Consider the following 20,420-nt stretch of genomic DNA (forward strand, 5'->3'; position numbering starts at 1 on the left):
AATGGTGAGGCCCAAAGAGGTCCCCCAGATATCTGAATCAGAAGTCAAGTACACAAAATTTTTTTAAAAAATTAAAAAAATTTTGAAAAGAAAAAAAGAAATGAAGTCCACAGTCCTAGCTAACATCAAACTGCCTATCTCTAAAACCATCTCTGGTTCCAGCAAGGAAGTAGCCATGTTGAGGGTTTTTGCATTCTTGTACCACATTTGATCTGATGACTTGGGACCTGGGAGTCGGGATGAGAATGAGGGATCGAGAAAAGGTGGTTAATTGGCCAGAAGATCTGGGAAATGTGGTGAGCTGCCTGGCTTTTCTCAGAAGTCTCACCTGTGGCTTCTGCCCTCCGCATGAAGACTTTTCACCTGATGAAGACTCAGTTGCCCTGCCACTGCCACATTCTGCTGAACCTAATGGGCCCTCAAGGCCCCTTTTCATTTCTCTCTGTCCTGCTTCTGAAAGATGCTCGTCCCCACTGTGCCACTCAGATCACTCGTTCCCTTCCCACATGACTCCAGATCTGCTCTGGTGCACCTTCTGCCCAGGCTTGACCCGCTTCCCTCTCCGTCCTGATGAGAAAGGCCCCCCACACTTTCCCCTTCACTGAGGGCTACAGCCTGGGGCCATTGATTCCTCTCCAGAAAGATGGGCTCTGCTTTCTGCCTCTGCTATCAGGTCTACTTAGTAAGACTTGAGATAGAGAAATAGTTTGCAGGAATGAAGACAGTGTGGTATGGGACAGTGAAGCATAGTGGGTGCTTCGACCTAATGTTGAGGGAGGAGAAGGAAGAAGAGGGCAGCTCCCTTCCTTACGGTGGGTAGGGGATTGCCTTGGTTAAACTTCATGACTGCCTGGGGAGTCAGCAGAGCGTGAGCAGCACAGTGATCAGACGGCAGGCCCCGCTGCTTGCTCAGCACTTGGACGTGGTAGGATGTATACAGCAGCGGTGGCCATGGCCATGGCCATGGTAATATCAGTCATACCATGAATGGTTTGAACTCCATGCATGAAGCCAAGTTGTAGGTGAGGGGAGGTTCCCTAAGAAAGGATGCTGTCACCTCCTTCACTTGGCCATGTTCATACCCTGTTGGGTAATGGCAAAAGGAAGAAATCATCTAACAAAGTCAGATTGTACCATATACTTACTCTTGATTTATCCAGGCTAAAGGGGCAATTCTGTTTTCTTCAATTTTATTATAACGTAGTACAATGACATTGATTTTTCTGGTATGATTAAAACAAATTTCAGTTATTTCTTCAATTTGGTTATTTTCTAGGTATAGTTCCTATAATTAAGAGAGGAGACCATTATTTTTCTTCATACTAATTGGTAAATATACTTAATTTCACAGAGATTAAAATCAGCCCATTCTCACTAGTGTTATCTAGAGTCTGACTGTTCTTCCCAAGTGAGTTCAATCTTTTGTTGTCAGATTTTCTAACTAATTATTAAAATAAAACGTACTGTCATGGAAGTAAGTGGATTTTATTTAATTATTTTTCACCTTAAAATGATGCAAGACATAGGATGCCATAATAATTATATAAAGCTTTCTAATTTACAAAACTTATTCACATAAGTTATTTCATTTGGGCTTCAAAACCCTCAAAAATGAGTAGAAATTAATCCCCCTTTAGCATTGGAGAAACTCAGGCCTGGAGAGATGGCAGAGTGTTTCCATGGTTACCCAGCTAACACATGAGTGAAACTCCTGCTGGCTGGGCCCAGCTCTAGTTCAGCCTGCTTCCTATCAGGCCATGCTGTCTGTAATTTTTTGGGGCTCACATTTTTTAGACTTGCTATTTTATAATTACTTTAATTAAAAGCTCATTAACAGCCTTTATTTAACATCTGGGTGAAGTTTGCTAGAAATACTAGTAAGTTTTCAACAGCTTTCTATCTTCAAGTTACATTCATTTGGCATTACAAGGGATTGCTCACTCAGGGATCTTGCTGGAGTTCAGAAGTAGCATCGGTATCTATATTCACAGCAACTTCCTATTCCTATTGTACTAATTTCCCCCTCTTTGTCATGTAATTTTGGTATTTGTTGGAAATGAGTGCAGTGTTCCTTTAGCTTTTGACTTGTACCTTCATACGTATTTAGGGGTGAAGTTTCTAAACTTGGTTGTGTGTTAGAATCACTTGTGAGCTTTTTAAAGTATAAATTCCAACCTAAATGAACTGTTAGAGCACACTCGTTCATACACTGAAACTGTAGCTAGGAAGCCGTGCACCAGAAGGATTCAGAGCACATGAACCTGCATGGACGGTGCCCCCCGTGCTAGTGAGAGGGTCTTTGGAAAGAGAAACCGGGGATGGAAGGGTTAGACATGGAATATAGACACATTGTCCTTTTGTATTATTCAAGTGGTGTGTGTGTGTGTGTGTGTGTGTGTGTGTGTGTGTGTGTGTGTTTTACTGTGTGCATACCTTATCTATTTAAAAATTTAATTAAAAGAAATCATAAATTGTTGATTCCAAACAATCTGATTTAGCATGTCTGGGATAGGTCCAGGAATTTTTATTTCTTTAGAATTCCAATGATTCTGACATAAAGCTAGGTTATGGATCTTTACAATTTTGCTAAATTCTAAAGGTCAATATTAATCTGCAAATAGAAGGAAGAAGCAGCATGGTGGCTGTGGTGGCAGCCGTATCGGATCGAGATTGATGGCCCTCACTTGGGTCACTGGGTCCACCGCCTTGGGGAGCTTCGTCCTGCTGTTTGATTGTTTATGTGGCAGAAACAGAGCTCAGAGGAGGTGTCAGCTGGATCTGCCAGCATCCCTGTTGTTAATGCAGGAAGTCAGAGTGTACACTCAGCACTGAAGGCCCCACAGAGTGCTCCCTTAGTTAAGTGTGTTCCTTGTCACAGTAAGGGAGTCCAAACACCTGGGCAGCAGGGACTGCCTCCAGAGGGGATGGAGACAGGACAGCACTTGAGCCCTTGATGGGAGCTGGTCAAAACTAGTAAGCTGGTGCGGCGCCAGGGTAGGGTGGTGCCGGCGCAGTCAGCAGCCTTCTCTGCAGATCATGTCCATCCTTACAGGGTCACTGCTAGTCCATGTGGGACTCTGGGTGGAGCAGACTGGGATGAACATCACAGTTCCAGTTTGGGACAGTTTAAACTACCTTGCAAATCAAGATGCTTTCTGCAGGTTGTAGTTCCTGTTTGAATTCTTAGTTAATCTTTCCTGTTCTCTCCCCAAGAGCTGTCAGCAGAACCAAGTTTCACTTTATCAAGGTTCTCTACTAGTAGTTATAATTTTGATTCATAATCTTGTATGAAAACAGTGCTCAAATTATATAGTAAATTCTGTATGTAACACCACAACTGTTGAGTTTAATATGCATCACAATAATCTTTTAACATACGTTGTTTGTTTTGTTGTAGTGTGCTGTATTTAAAGTGTAAAACATTACAAGGAAGATATTGGTACCTCAATAGAAGCAGGAAGACCCTGTGGTATAATTCTAAATTTATTTCTTCCCAGACGCAGGTAGGACAGGCTCTTCAAAGGTTTGAAAGCTAAAGAATTGACATTGGCTTCACTGAGATTGTTTCCTTCCATTTCTAAGGTGACCAATTGATTTAAGTCTATAAAAAATTAAATTATTGGGATATTAGGATAATTAAAAAACATGTAATCTCCATAGCCTTTCAAAATGTCACGTGAAACGTTCAGCTTATTCGAAGGGCTGACGCTGTAGCTGCTTTCTTCGTATCCCCCACAGAACCTTTTCCCCAAGACTTTGTACATCCCAGATGCTCGTTTCAGCCAGGACTCAATGCAGAATGCATGGTTCAGGAGGGGCAGGCATGTAGAGGAATCATTGTGCTGTATGGTGGAAGGTTGTAACCCCCATACGAAGATCAAAAATACCACACACAGAAGAAGAATTGTAGGCAAGTATCACTGATGAACATAGATGCAAAAAGCCTCAACAAAATATTAGCAAGCCAAATTCAACAACACATTAAAAGAGGTATCATTATCTCACACCAGTCAGAATGGCCATCATCAAAATGTCTACAAATGGTAAACACTGGAGAAGGTGTGGAGAAAAGGGAACCCTCCTGTACTATTGCTGGGAGTGTAAATTGGTGCAGCCACTATGGAGAACTGCATGGAGGTTCCCTAAAAAGCTAAAAATAGAGTTACCATATGATCCAGCAGTCCCACTCCTGGGCAGATATTCAGAGGAAACTAATCAAAAAGTTACATGCACCCCAGTGTTCATAGCAGCACTATTTACAATAGCCAAGACAAGGAAGCAACTGAAGTGTTCATCAACAGATGACTGGATAAAGAAGTTGTCATATATTTATACAAGGAAATATTACTTGGCCATAAAAAGAATGAAATAATGCCATTTGCAGCAACATGGATGGACCTAGAGATTATCATACTCAGTAAAAATAAGTCAGACAGAGGAAGACAAATATCATATGATATCACTTATATGTGGAATCTAAAAAACGATACAAATGTACTTATTTACAAGGCAGAAACAGACCCACAAACATAGAAAACAAGCTTATGGTTACCAGAGGGGAAAGGTGGTGGGAAAGGATAAATTAGGAGCTTGGTTTTAACAGATTTCACACTAGTGAAACAGATAAATGGCAAGGTATTACTATATAGCACAAGGAAATGTATTCAATATCTTGTAATAACCTATAATGGAAAGGAATATATGTGTGTGTATTTATACAAATAACTGAATCACTTTGCTATATACCAGAAACGAACACAACATTGTAAATCAACTATACTTCAAATAGATAAATAAATAAATGAATAAATGCAAGACAATACAATACATTAAAAGGATCATACACTATGATCAAGTGGGATTTTCCCCCGGGATGCAAGGATGGCTTAATATCCACAAATAAATCAGTGTGATACACCACATTAACAAACTGAAGAATAAAGGTCTTATGATTATCTAAGTAAATGCTGAAAAAGCTTTTGACAAAATTCAGCATCCATTTATGATAAAAACTCTCAATAAAGTGGGTGTAGAGGGAACGTACCTCAACATGTATGACAGACCTACAATCAATATCTTACGTAATGGTAAAGAAATGGGCATTTCCTCTAAAATCAGAAAGAAGACAAGGATGCCCAATCTCACTACTTTTATTCAACACAGACTTGGAAGCCGTAGCCACAGCAATCAGATCAGGAAAAGAAATGAAAGGATTCCAAGCCGGAAAGGAAGAAGTAAAACTGTTTGTAGACGACATGACTATATAAAGAATCCTAAAGACTGGCACCAAAAACTGTTAGAACTAGTACATGAGTTGAGTAAAGTTGCAGGATACAAAGTTAATATACAGAAATCTGTTGAGTTTCTATACAATCAGAAAGAGAAATTAAGATAACGGTCCCATTTCCAATTGCACCAAAAAGAATAAAATACCTAGGAATAAATCTAGACAAGGAGGTAAGAGACTTGTACTCAGAAAACTTTACGACACTGATGAAAAAAATTAAAGACAACACAAACAAATGGAAAGATACCATGTGCACGAGCTGGAAGAATTAATACTGTTAAAATGGCCATACTCCCTAAGGCAATCTACAGATTCAGTGCAATCCTTATCAAAGTACCAATGGCATTTTTCACAGAACTGGGACAAATAATTCTAAAATTTGTATGGAAACATAAAAGACCCTAAATAGCCAAAACAACCTTGAGAAAGAAGAACAAAGCTGGAAATACCATACTCCCTGGCTTCAAACTAAACGACAAATCCACAGTAATTGAAATGGTGTGGTCCTGGCACAAAAACAGCCCCACAGATCAATGGAACAGAATAGAGAGCCCAGAAATAAACCCAGGCACTTACGGTCAATTAATCTGTGACAGAGGGAGGCAAGATTGTACAGTGGGTAAAAAGGAAAGTCTGTATAAGGAACAGAAGCCAGAGGAGGGAAGGGGTGGGCCGGGTCACCCCACAGAGGCAGCAGTGGCCAAGCAGGGACTTTGAACACACGTGAGAAGTAGAAGGTTGTAGAAGGTCATGTGGAATACTTGCAAAGACAGATAGATATGAAATGGCAGCATAATCAGGGACGTATGAGAAATATGATGCAACGAGGGGTTCCTTTTTGCAGGACACAGAAAGAGCACTCTTTGCCTGGCAAACCTTCAGTCTCGAACAGCAGTGAATTACCATCTCAGTGTTCATTTTCTGGCAAAGAATACAGCCAGATGGACATTTTTGAAAGGAGAATGATCACAAATCCTCCACGCATTCGGACTGAGCTACCAAGAAAGGCCTTTATACAAACAATTTTTTTCTAAACTGTTTCTACCAGCCTCAAGAGTGCTCCAAATCAACTGAAAACTGCAAGGGGGATGGACAGCTCAACAGTGATGATGGATACCCAGAGGCATCTGAGTCAAACATTCAGGGAGTAACTTTGGAGCCTGTTCAGTGGCCAAGGTTTCCAGGATGGGGGTGTTTTCATTTTCAACTCAGGTCATGGGTATTGCAGCGAAATGCTCTGTGCAACTCAGTTCCTGCTCTTAGGCATATCAGTGAGGCAAGGCACAGTCGAAGCATGAACACAAGACAGTACCATCAGGAGTGCAGATCATAGATTGTAGAAGGTGACAAGGGGGAGACGGCAGTGTGGACTTGAGTGGTGTGGAAGTGTGAGTGGGGCTACATTCCCATGATGGATGAACGTAGAACTGGGAGGATGAGGCAGCCAGGTGAACACATGGAAGTACGAACCCACGTGGTGTGCTCAGAGTGCGAAAGAGACCCGCTGTGGAGCGGCCCACCCACAGGTGGGGATGAGGGTTGCTGAGAGGGGCCGAGGCGGGCTGTGCAGGGCCTCTGTGCACAGGATGGCCTGGCTTTCCTTCTCTAGGCAGCAGGAAGCCTCTGGACAGAGAACAGTGTGACAAAACAATCTGGTGGGGGTATTTAAGATCAGCTAAAGGGTGAAGAGACAGGAAGTATGAGGCCAATTAGTAAACTATGATAAGTGGTTCTACTTCCTCATATAAACAAAACTTTTTTTTTAGGGCTTGATAGCTCATTTCTTTCTTTTTCTCCAAAACTCTTTAATCTCCAAAGCTAAAACTGTTCCAGCATGTTTATCTTGTACATAGTTGAGGTTTTGGAATGTAATAGAAGTTTTTTAGAGAAAGATAGATATTAGAGGTACACTAATGGTCATTATGTGATCTCACAAGAGATAGAAACATAACACACAACACAAATGAATGATACTAAGCATTACTTTACAGTTATTCTCTGGCTTATGTGTATTATGTATGTGTAAGAACCATACACGGTATGTATGCTCAGACTGTGGCGGTGCGAGAGGGAGCAAGCCGGGAGGCCACTTCACCCTGGACCACAGTCAACCCTCTGGGAATATGGAAATTTTTTCAGGAAGGCGAAGTGCGTGTGGAGAAGCAGTTGCAGTAATGCGTGAGAGCACCTTCCAAGTAAGGACTTAGCGCGCGTCATTTTGAGAACACAGCCAGAAGGACCATCTCACGTGTGGTACATACTCAGCCCAACACCTGTTCTAAACTAGGTGCTCCTTTGGCCTGTTTCACCTAGCACTTAGAAATCCAGCTCTCTGATATCTTACCATATGACAGAAGCCCTTCACAATTTGTGTTTATTGATGTTTTTTCATGTGTATTGTGAAATCCATCTGGAAATGGAGTATTTCCATAACTCTATAAGCCTCAGAGTTGGCAATTCTCATTATTGTTTTTTTCCCATCGCCAGAAGTGGTATGTTGCTATGAAGTTTTTGGAAGAATGAAAGGAAATAATTTAATTGTTTTCCTTTCAAGGCTAGAGTTATCAACATCCATATAAATATATTTCAAATCAAATAAGCAAATAATGTTGAGCACTATACCTCAAGAGCTACACTAGTTTTAGGAAGATAAAAAGAAAAATTAGGCAGTCTTTGTCTTAAAGAAGCATATAATCTAACCAAGGACATTAGCTAAAATTCATAAAAAGTTAAATATAATGCTGCCTCTTTTATACAGAGTTTATAATATGACAACTTCAGTTATCCAGCTCAGTCCAGAAACAGTCATAAGAAGAGTCAGTTCCAGTTGTATCAATGTGCAGAATGTGGGACACCCTCACTGAAGCCCATCCGTGGGAAAGCCAGGCTGTCATGGCAACCAAACACCCACGCACATCATTTGCCCTGCTCTGTGGGATTCATGTGCCTCACTGACACACAAGTACCAGAACTGCCAGGGCAACTCTCGAGAACAAGACTGTCAACGCCAAAGTGACTGCCATAGACGTCGTGTGCTCAAGTTTATGCACTGTGATTGCAGGACAGCCCCTCAGCCTCGCATGGGGTGCCCATTTACTTATCTTTATACATGAGTCTCGTGTGCCAACACAGGACAAATTAAGACAGCAAAACATGTGCAGGAAGTGGGAGTTGTGGGTTGGGTGCATTGAGCATCTAAGGTATGTTCATGGTGCTGTGTTACCACCACCAGCAACCACCAAAAACACCGGTACAGACACAGCCCTGGAACACATGGCTGTATGGGGGATGTTAGTGTCACTCTTAGGATATTACGGGTTTGTAATTCAGTTATTATATTCGGAATGATGAAAACCTGAAATCATTGAAAATTTATACAATACTTTTTAAAGACAATGGGCAGTTTAATGTACATTTTAAAAAGTTTTCACCAGCCAGTAGCTAAAATAAGTTTTATCAACTTAAATAGTAACATGACCTGAAAAACTTTACTAGCTATTTATTTAGCAATAATTGCAAGTAAAATTTCCACACAACTACAAAAGAAAGATTATAAAGACACATATCATAAAGCCAAGTGTTAAATACCTGATAAACTTCCTTCATCGATAACCTGAAGTTTGTTCTCATTGATTTTAAGTTCTTCTAATGTAGGTGGTAGCTCTGATGGAATTGCAACCAAGTTGTTCCCATCCATACTCAGGCGCATTAAATTCTTTAGATGCTTAAAAGGCAAATCTCAAAATTACGTTTTTATCTTGTCACAGATATACGGTCACATGTCTCATTTAACGATCAGTTTGCAGTACCAAAGTCTCACAAAGAACCTGCACTTACTCAGGATTGGAAAGAATCTCCATATTCTTCCTGCTAGGTTGATGTTGGTCCTATTAATAGCATTTATTCCCTGGTATTCCCAGTAACCTACATTTGATGATTTTGCATCACGCTCGCCCATATTTTTATTGCGGTTTTAGTAAGCAAGAGAAAGGTCCTATCACCGCTGGATGGTCGTACTTTCCTAGACTTCAGGTGTTCACTTCTCAGCAGCAGACGCAAAGTAAATTAAATCATACAACCATCTCCTAGTAATAGATGCTAACAAGACGGCAATTTGAATCCTTTCCATGTATTTGTAAACCTGTGTTTCTATCTATACTAAGTAGAAACAGAGTCATAAAATAGCACCAATTGTTGTAATTCTTCAAATATAAATGCTGTGAAAATCACAAACTATTTCTATATGGTACCCAAATAGTTTTGACTGTTTGGAGAGTGCATTTCCACATTTGTGGCAACATGCTTGTTGGCCAGACTAGCCTGCACTGCCAACATTGCCGAATGATTTACTTCAGTGGTGCTGAGTCAGTTTGGAAATGGGACAGAGAATCCCAAAACAAGAAAAGGAGGTTATTTCCTACAGTGTCCCCATTTTGTTTTATCAAATACAAGAAATGCACAAGTCCCAGCCGCTGTTTTATCAGCTAGCATGGGGCAAGACTCCAGTCTTTGACACAAACGTGGACACCAGGTGTCTGGAGTTCTCTCATCTATAGCCCAGAATCTAAATGAGAACCGGGAACTCAGCTTGTAAGAGGCCAGTGATTTGTCCAAAGAGTGGGCAGAGGACCATCCAAGGGGATGAAGTTTGACCTCCTGGAATGGAGTGTATTTCACTTGGGCTTCTTTAAGCGTACACATTTATGAGTATTTATTTACATACACAAACCCCTCCTTTCTTACTTCTGCCTTTGTTTCTCTGAAAGTCCTTGATACCTTCTTTTCTCCCTCTTAGAAGAAAATTTTAGTTAAGTATGAGTCTTCCAAAGGTTTATTCTATGCTATTTCCCGTCTTCCCCCTTTCCCCAACCTATCCCCGTGTTAATTTTCATCTGATCCCATTTGTTTTTCCCAAACCCTCTCCTGATGATACATATTTTACCAGATTTTGCAGGTAGCATGAAATAAGGAAGCTCTGTCTTGCTGGCCTGCAAATGTTAATAGAATTTCCAGATAAACTTCCCTTTTTTCCCAGAAATACCTCATGTAGTAAGAGACTGTATTTCAACATGTTTTCAGCTACTTGAGGAGAAGCTCCCCTATAAATTCAAAACATTAGTTTTGTCATTGATGCTGTGTGAGTGCTCTTAGGGCAAAGCATGGAAAAAAAACAGCTAGAAACCTGTAAAACAACAGACTATATTCAAGAGAAAACTCGAATCCAGTTTAGGGACAACAGAGAGGAAACTTACTTAGGCGAAAACTCCAGTAAAACATTTTACTTTTCCTTCCCCCTCCATCTCCACCCTCGGCCAGTGCAAGTGATGGGAGAGCCATCCAAATGGACCATTAGAAATCAGAGTGTGTATTTACCTTGAATGCTTTTGGACCTATACCTGAAGAGGTGATATTATTTCTGCTCAGATCAAGCCTTTCCAAATTCGGTAATCCATTAAATGCTTCATCTGGAATGGAGGTGATAGAGTTACCTAGGACACGAAGCAATTGTGTGTTAGGACTATGTGCCTATAAGTACATGTATACATGCACATGCATAGATAGCAAAAGAGAGCTTTATGTGGAGGGAAAGGCAATACTTACAGCAAGGACAACATACATAAGAAAATGAGTATTTAGAAGAAAAACAAGACTGGAACTAGACTATTTCATACGGTCAAAAGTTTCACTCTAAGGACCTGTCATGTTCTAATACATCATATATTAGACGAAGCTGCTTAAAAGAGCCAAAATGTGGCTTGCTAGAAAATTTTGATAGCATTATGCATTTCACAACAAAGATGTGCTTATGGAAGGTGATACAGAAACTGATTTTTATAGTTCTTCATATTTTCCGTTGGCACTTCCTGGGACCTGGGCCAGAAGTATGCTGTTTTGATCAGTGAAATCCTGGGCATGTCACTTACCTTCTCTGAGCATCAGTGTTCTCAAAATAAGAAGCTTCGGGAGATTATCCCTCAGATCGCCTCCAGACTGGTGTTATAATTCTGTGACTTCAATCTATAAAAGTTCCTGAATGCCTTAAATTTACAGGGGTTTTAGCTTGACATTTAGTTAAGTACAGTAGTTGATTGTTTTAAACCTAGAAAATGAGCTTACCAGAAATGGTGAGTACTATTAAAAACTGCATGGTGCCCTTCTTAAAAAAACCTAAATTCTGTGACTGAGCACAGGTCATTCATCTTTTGTAAAACTTCAGACTTTAACAAATTGGGTCTTTCTAAGGCACAGCACACCTGGCATGGAGGCCATAGGAAGAGGGGGCGTCACTGGAGCAGTAGGCTCTGGGCATGAGAGGAATTCCTTAGAAAGTCATGTGAACATGATGTCAGGAAGGCCAATACACCAGAAGTGTCCTATTGCAGACTGGCCACCCTGAACCCAGGTGTCAGGCTGGGTCTACTGAGTACTTATATGATTATTTATTATTTCTGTGACTTGCCCGGAGACACATCTGAAGCCCCCCACTCAGACTCTCTCACCCCTGCATTTTACTGTATCACTCAGCAGTCCCACTCTTGGGACTTAGGAAAGAAAACTTGGGTCCGCATAAACATCTGTATGTGGATATTTACAGCATCTGTGTACATAATTGCCCCCAAATGGAAATAACCCAGATGTCCTTCAGCTGGATCCAATGCAGACGTCCACCCCAGCAATGGAAAAATGACTCAGAATTACTGATAAACACCACAGCTCAGCAAGCTGCTGATAAACGCAACACCCTGGATGGCCCTCAGAAGCATGATAAGGGAAAGAAGCCCAACTGAAAAGGCTACATTGTGTATGATCCTGTGTCTGTGACATACTGGAAAAGGTACTGTTGAGACAGAAAATATCAGGGCTGGTGGAAGGAGGGACATGCGGGAATTTGGGGAGGTGTTGGAAATGTTATATCTTGATTATGGTACTGATTACATGACTGTGTGTATTTGTCAAAACTCAAAGAATAACATGCTAATAATAAGTTTTACTGTATATCAATTTTACCTCATACCGCTGACTTTAGAAAAAAGCCAATGGGAAATCGCGATTTCACTTGGAGAAATTTGCTTTATACCTAATCGTGCTATTCTGCAGCGAACACTTATCTCTTCTGCAAAGTTTATGAGTTTGAAGATTGTGAAATTAGTCTTTTTAGAGTCAAGTTATATTATTAAATTAAAATATAACATTCATAGGGCAATGAGAGTTAAGCACAAAATAAAACAGAAATCAACATCTCTTACCAACAAGCTCCAGGCTTGTTATTTCTGGTGCTGTTAGCGGTGGTACCTGTGTGAGGGCGACGTGGTTACAGGTGATGGTTTTGTAGGACAGAGAGCATCTGCTTGGCAGAGGCGGTGAGCCTCTGGGAGGAGCTGGGATTGGGAGTCGAGAGGGCGTCCTGAACACGTCTCCTCTGACGGTGTCATAGTCGTCCTCATCCTCATCCTTCTCCTCGTCCTCCTCGTCCTCCTCGTCCTCCTCGTCCTCCTCGTCCTCCCCCTCCTCCTGTGCTGGGTTTCTGTGCTGATGGGCCTGCCTCCCCTCCTCTCCAGGTCTCTGCTCACCCCTGTCTCTGCTCTGCCCCTCCGTGGGAGGCCTCCCCCAGTCTTCAGGTCGAGGGGTCTTTTTCTTTTGCTCCCTATCTTCATCTTGTTTAATTTCTTCTTCATCCTCCTCAATTTGGAGCTCCTCTTTTCTCAGTGCTTGATCCATTTCCACCCAAGGAGGTGGCTGTTGCTTATGAAGGAAACTGGTAGGTTCGCTTTGTTCTGAAGAATCACCAGAAAATTCAGTTCTATCATTTAATGCTACACCACTGAGGAGCAAATAGGAGGCTACCGACCACGTAAGCAGAAGACAGCAGGGGCAAGTTGTGGTATTAATGAAAGGAAAAAATCATAGTGAAAATGAAGTTAGTAAATATTATTCCCTCCAGGTACATCAGTGCAGTTCATTTTATTTTATTTTATTTTTTACTTTTTAATTTTTATTCTTGGAGGGAGTGGGCAATTAAGGTTTATTTATTTTTATTTTTTTTTTAAGGGAGGTGTTGGGGATTGAACCCAGGACCTTGTGCAAGCTAAGCCCACACATAGGAGCGCAGTTTAAACACTAAATGCATCTTGAAAATTTTGCGTGAATAGTTTTAATAGAAATAAATAAACTTTATTTCTGTTGCGTAAGATGTTATAGACAATTCTTCTTTTCCCTGTGAGCCTTAATATTTATTTTTACTGAAGTATCATGCTACCTGGTAACTAAAGAAGGGAATAATATTGTCATGTTGCAAAATGGCAAGCAGCCCTGTTGTGAGATTGCAGTATAATCAGATGTGAATATCTTTATAATACATACTGTCCAGTTAATTGGGGTTATTGATAAAATAAGAATTTGTACACTGTCAGACATTTAAAAAAAAGTGAAACAGGTATATATTTTACTTGTTTATGGTAGTGAAATCAGCTTTTGTTCTGTATTTATTATATTTGTCCAATTTTCTTTCAGCTCCATGAGCCTAATAGCATCCTCTGAAATTCAGAATTGTAGTAAATTCTCCTCTTTTTCCCTCCCAGACTATGTATTTAAATCATTTTTGACTGCTTGAGATCTATGGAAGACGTCCTGGACTTAAATGGTGTTGTTTTAGCTTTGATATAGGCACAAGAGTGTTATTATTATTCCATGATGATGAGAGGATCATACATAATAGTAGAAAGTTTATCTACATTTGTGTTGAGCCGGTATTATCTTTGGCAGAAAGTGGGGAAGCCTTGACAAAGACCAGACTTCGGACTCACCCTCCGAATGAAAAGTTTCAGGGAGAAGTGAGCTCAGTAGATTTTCTTTTATCAAAATATAAAAATTTACTTAATCATCTCCATACTCTTATTTCATGCCATATGTAAATCACCCCAGAAAAGAACTCAAAATATAACTATTTGAAGGAATTACTTGAGATTTCAGTTCAGTATATATTATAAAGTCAGTGAGTTATTTTTTTTCGCATCTCTGATGGAACATGCAGAAGGAGAAGAGGGGAAAAAATTAGCAAAAGGAAACTAAAGCTATCATATTGAAACATTTAAACTCTTTCCTGTATATCCAAGTTCATTTTTCCAAAATAACCACAGCGTTTCAAAATAATAGTTCAAGTCCATTGGAAAATATCTGAGAGTTTCTGGATCTTGCTTTTGTAAACCTTGTGTTTCATCTCCCAAGAAATCAGTATCATTAAACATTTCTATTTTCTAACATTTTTAGAATTCATAATATCTTAGTAAAATAACCGGTAGTACACACCAAAATATAATCCCTAAATATTCTAAAGATCTTCCTAGCAGGAGCCTTTTGTGGACAATTACCCTGTGATCATCCTGTGTGCTTGAAAACAGTCTACCTTGATCATAGACAACAGAAACATCTCTATCCCTTTTTGTAAAATTATTTAACATATATTTATTTGTTCATTTCATAAAGTATTGGCCAGGCTTTTCTTGGAGGAGTCCTGAGCCTCCCTCCTGAGGGCCCATCAGGTTATGAGCCTTAAAGGATAAGGGATGGTGAGCAACCCAATAAAGCCTCGTGGTGTGATCTTTCGGGCACAGCAGTGCCATAAAAGAAAGCCACTGCTCCAGGGGCGTGTTCCTTTAGAACTACCTAAGCAGTAATGCCTGCTCACAGACTGGGAGAATTGGGCTTTACTCTCTCTAGATGCAAACCCCTCCTCCCTTTGTTAACCATGGGTTCTTCATCTTCATGTGGGTTGATGAGCTTCACGTGGAGTTGAATTAAGTGAGCTAATGCCTGTGAGGGACTAAGCAGAGCTCTTCACGTATACTAAGGACTTGGGAGCTGTTGGCTGTGGAAATTCTGTCACTGCATCTCTAAAGTTGAAGAGTCAAGCGTGGCATGTGATCTCGTCCAAGTTTACTCATTCTAATAGAGAGAGAACTCTAAAGCCAAGATCTTTTATGTCTCTCTCTTACTGTACGCTTTCCCAGAGAATTTCCATGTTTATCGTTGTGCCAATATTTTAAGTACCCTGATGGCTAGTTTACCGTAATTTAAAACCTAAGTTAATGACAAAGTAAAACAAATGAGAGTCAAAGACTAAGTCATGCGATATTTTGTTTAGGCTAAATATTTATACCAGTATCTGAGCAGACCGGGCAGCATTCTCCTTCAGGTATAACTGTTTGGGGGCACGTCTGAGGGTGGCACTTGGTTTCATCACAAAGGACCCTTCCATTCGAGCAGAGGCAGGTGGTGCAGGGCTCAGGAGACCATACGGCTCTGTTATACATGGTCATCCCATTTACCAAACAGCGTCCTTTCTTTCCTAGGAGAGAACAGCAACACATTTAAATTCCTGTCTGGTTACTAGCACCTGTGAATGGAAGTGAGCCCAGTGTGCAGCCCAGTGTGACAGACCCACGCAAGAATAACATTCTGTGTTCATTCCTGCACAGGGTAAACGTATCTCACAGGTGTGACCCTCTGAAATGCTTTTCATGTGCTCTACTCTCAGCCCCTCTGACTTAGAGTAACTTCCTCATGGTAACTGGACTCTGTGAATTGTGCCCCCATCCTGCATCTGTCAGGATGGCTAAGTTACACAGTAGCATCAGACAGCCCCCGAATCTCAGTTATTTCTTGTTCATGCTGTGTGTCCAATGTGAGTCCACGGGAGCTCTGTTCCTTCTAGTTAGGACAAACAGTAGGCTTCATCTCCAAGCAGGCTGTCCCGATGGCCACAGCAGTGGGAATGTGACATAGCAAATCACACACAAGCTCTAAAAGTGTCTAATTATGTTGACCAAAGCAAATTACATGGCTACATTTAACTTCAGAAGAGACAAAGCAGTGTAGTTCCATCAGGTGCCAAAAAGCAGAGGTCTGGAACAGCACTAATGATGAACAAGCCCACATTGTACCCTTCCCAGTGTGCAGAGGGAGAAAGTGAAAGCAGACAGTATTCTTGTGGTGCCTCTGACACTGAATTCTCAACGAGACATTGCAATTACCTCTTTTTTAGAATTGTTGTATTATTGAAATATAATTCAAAAGCCATAATACTCACCCTTTTAAAGTACACAGTGCAGTGGGTTTTATGATATTGTTTCCTCTACATACAGGATTGTAGATACCTGGATAAGTGTGTTGACTAAGCAGGCCGTTAGACAGCCAGTCTGAATATTAAAGGGGATGTTTTCCTTCCAACCCTGGTGTTATACCTGATAACTCTTTTCCATCTTATGAGCAACTGTCCTGAAATTCCACCTGGAAGTCAGCTCTCACATCTGTCCCTTTCTTTCCCTCACCACTATGTCAGCCCAATTCAGGTCCTACGCATCTCTTGCAATAGACTAATCCCATCTATCCAATTCCTCCCCTGGAGAAAAACAGATACATGAGTTTTCTCCTGATTATCAAAGTACTATCCTATACCAAAATTCCAACAGCCTTTTTGCAGAAATGGAAAGGTTAACCTTCAAATTCATATGGAACTACAAGGGACTCCAAATAGCCAAAAAAAATATTTAAAAAAAAATTTGAGACCTCTCACTTCAGCATTTCAAAACTTACTACAAAGCTTCAATAATCAACTTATGCCAGGATGGTACTGGCAAAAGGCTAAACATATAGATGAGTGGAATATTGAGAGTCCAGAAATAAACCCATGCATCTATGGCCAGTTGATTTGCATACATATAAAATCAGTTTACAATGTTGTGTCAATTTCTGGTGTACAGCACAGTGCTTCAGTCATACATGAACATACATATATTCATTTTCATATTCTTTTTCACCATAAGTTACTACAAGGTACTAAATATAGTTCCCTGTGCTGTACAGTATAAACTTGTTGCTTATTTATTTTATGTATAGTAGTTAGTATCTGCAAATCTCAAACTCCCTATTTATCTCTTCCCACTTCCTTCCCCCTCTGGTAACCATAAGTTTGTTTTCTATGTCTGTGAGTCTGTTTCTGTTTTGTAAATCAGTTCGTTCATCTTTTTTTTTTTTTTCAAGATTCCACATATAAGTGGTATCATATGGTATTTGTCTTTCTCTTTCTGGCTTACTTCACTTAGAATGACATTCTCCAGGGCCATCCATGTTGCTGCAAATGGCATTATTTTATTATTTTTTATGAGTGAGTAGTATTCCATTGTATAAATATACCACATCTTCTTTATCCAGTCGTCTGTCAATGGACATTTAGGTTGTTTCCATGTCTTGGCTATTGTAAATAGTGCTGCTATGAACATTGGGGTGTAAGTATTTTTTTGAATTAAGGTTCCCTCTGTATATGTGCTCAGGAGTGAGATTGCTAGATCATATGGTTAAGTCTGTTTTTAGTCTTTTGAGGAATCTCCATATTGTTTTCCATAATGGCTACACAAAACTACATTTCAACCAACAGTGTAGGAGGGTTCTCTTTTCTCCACAGCCTCTCCAACATTTATTGATTGTGGACTTTTGAATGTGAGGTGATACCTCATTGTAGTTTTGATTTACATTTATCTGATAATTAGTGTTATTGAACATTTTTTCATGTGCCTATTGGTATGGCCAGTTGATTTTTGACAAGAGTGCCAAGCCTATTCAATGGGGAAGAAATCATCTCTTCAACAAATGATACTCGGACAACTGAATATCTATATGCAAAAGAATGAAGTTGCCCCCTACCTCATGACAAATATAAAAACTAACAAAATGGACCAAAACCCTAAATTTAAACCCTTAAACTATAATACTAATTAAATAAAGCATGACCTTAGATTTGGCAATGGATTTTTAGATTTGACTCCAAAAGCACAAACAACAAAAGAAAAAACATAAATTGGACTTCATCAAAATTAAAATTTGATGCAACAAAAGACATTGTCAAGAAAGTGAAAGGACGTTGTACACAATGGGAGAAAATATTTGCAAATCATATCTGATAAGGGTCGAATATCCAGAATATACATAAAGAACTCTTGTAACTCAACAAGAGAAAGACAAGCCAAATGAAAAACGGGCAAAGGGCTTGAGTAGACATTTCTCCAAAGACGATACTCAATGCACAATAAGCACCTGAAAAGACGTTCAACATCATTAGTCATTAAGGAAATACAGATTAAACCACAATGTGATACCACTTCACATCTCCAAGAATGACTGGCTGTATTTTTAACATGGAAAGTAATGGCAAGGATGTGGAGAAATTGGAATCCTTGTACATTTCTGGTGGGTATATAAAATTGTGTAGCCTCTGTGGGAAACAGTTGGCAGTTTCTCAATAAATTAAACATAGAATTACCATATGGCCCAACTCCAAGGTACCTGATATTCCACTTGTAGGTGTATATCCAAGGGAACTGAAGTAGAATTAGAAATAGAACTGAAATAGTGGGGAGGGTATAGCGCAGTGGTAGAGTGCATGCCTAGCATACATGAGGTCCTGGGTTCAATTCCCAGCACCTCCATCAAGAAAATAAAATAATAAATAAATCTAATTAGCTCCCCACCCCCCACCCCCCAGAAATAGAACTGAAATAGAAACTGAATAGAATAGAAATAGGAATTCAAATAGGAACTTGTACACAAATGTTCATAGCCGTGCTGTTCACAGTAGCCAAAAGGTAAGTACAACCCAAATATCCATCAGTGGATGAAAGGATAAATGAAACACGATATTTCTCTACAATGGACTATTATTCAGCTATAAAAATGAAGGAAGTACTGACACGCTACATCATGGATGAACCTTGAAAACACTACACCATGTGAAAGAAGTCAGACACAAAGGGCCACATATTATACGACTTTTTATATGAACTATCTAGAATAGGCAAATTCACAGACAAAGAATAGCAGTTGCCAGGGACTAGGGGGTAGGAGAAAGTGGGGTAAATATGTATGCAGTTTCCTTTTAGGGTGAAGAAAATGTTCAGGAACTAGATAGACATGATGGCTGCACAGCATTGTGAATATACTAAATGCCACTGAATTGTATACTTTAAAATGGTTAAAATGGTAAGTTTTACTGTATGTGTGTTTTACCGCAATTTTTTTAAAAGTTCAGTAAGACCATTGGAAAATTTTTTAGGACAATTTAGAAATGTTTAGTATGCATCTTTTATATTTTTTAATGCACATCCCCTACATTACATATTTTTAAATATTTAAGATCACATTATGCATACTACTTTTCAGACTTTTCATTTTCTGTTAGATCTTGGATATATCGTTCTGCTTAACTAGGGAAACTGACTTCATCATTCTTTAGCAGTTATGGGTATACTGTAATTATCATTTTAGACTTCCCTGCCTCCAGGCTCGCTCTTTTCCCAATCACGCTGTAAATGTGACCCACATTATCTATTTTCAGGATAATTGTATGTTCTGTTAACTCCATGGAAATACCATCATTTAGAAGCATTTGATTTTCTGGAGACAATGTATGAAGTATTGGCCACAGAATATTATGTGGTGATATTTTTCATTTGTCTTTTGAAAGATTTATGTAATGTTGACACATGCATAATATCATTATTTTTTTCTTCCAAACCTGGAAAAATGTGACTCATTAAATATTATTGTTTAAAAATGCCTAGTTGAAATCTTTAGAAGAATTTCCAATCTTTTCAAAATTCAGTTTTAAAAATTCAGTAGTTTGGTTTACATGATGTAAATTCAGTGGCTTAACTCCATTTTTGGTTGAAAACATTAAATAGAGATGTTTTCATCGAATCATCTGAGTAATGTGTTTCTATATCCTAGATGATCTGTCATCATAAATGAACCAGCAGTTTTACAAATTGACATGTATGTTGCTGTATTATGATTACAGCTATTTAAAATACATGGCATTGGAGGGGGGAGGGTGTATCTCAGTGGTAGAGGGCATGCTTAGCATGCACGAGGTCATGGGTTCGATCTCCAATACTTCTGTTAAATAAAAAATAATAATAAATAAATAAACCTAATTACCCCCCCATAAAAGAAATGAAATACATGGCATAGTAAACACACTAGAAATAATAAACCAAAATAGTAACTATAGTTTTATAAATATAGTTGTAGGATAACTAATATTTTTTGTTTTCCAATAATTTTGTATTATTAGTATATTCTG

The 20,420-nt window shown here is 39.5% G+C and overlaps 2 protein-coding genes across 4 annotated transcripts in view; one reads left to right on the top strand and one right to left on the bottom strand.

Annotated features, from left to right (window-relative positions):
• The window catches only part of CENPP (centromere protein P), a 218,795-nt gene that overhangs the window by 142,698 nt on the left and 55,677 nt on the right, over nucleotides 1-20,420 (top strand). The window lies entirely within an intron of this gene.
• The window catches only part of ECM2 (extracellular matrix protein 2), a 37,080-nt gene that overhangs the window by 4,975 nt on the left and 11,685 nt on the right, over nucleotides 1-20,420 (bottom strand). Inside the window, exons 3-8 of one of the 3 annotated variants that reach the window (XM_010967485.3) lie at nucleotides 15,444-15,632; nucleotides 12,535-13,128; nucleotides 10,661-10,776; nucleotides 8,876-9,011; nucleotides 3,444-3,601; nucleotides 1,146-1,285 (exon numbers count right to left, since the gene is read on the bottom strand). In XM_010967485.3, coding sequence (XP_010965787.2) covers nucleotides 1,146-1,285; nucleotides 3,444-3,601; nucleotides 8,876-9,011; nucleotides 10,661-10,776; nucleotides 12,535-13,128; nucleotides 15,444-15,632 — 1,333 coding nt within the window. The remainder of the gene's footprint in view (nucleotides 1-1,145; nucleotides 1,286-3,443; nucleotides 3,602-8,875; nucleotides 9,012-10,660; nucleotides 10,777-12,534; nucleotides 13,129-15,443; nucleotides 15,633-20,420) is intronic. The other 2 variants (XM_010967486.3, XM_045504639.2) reach the window with 2 other exon arrangements.

Source organism: Camelus bactrianus, chromosome 4 (assembly GCF_048773025.1).
Source record: "Camelus bactrianus isolate YW-2024 breed Bactrian camel chromosome 4, ASM4877302v1, whole genome shotgun sequence".
In the NCBI taxonomy this organism is placed as follows: domain Eukaryota; kingdom Metazoa; phylum Chordata; class Mammalia; order Artiodactyla; family Camelidae; genus Camelus; species Camelus bactrianus.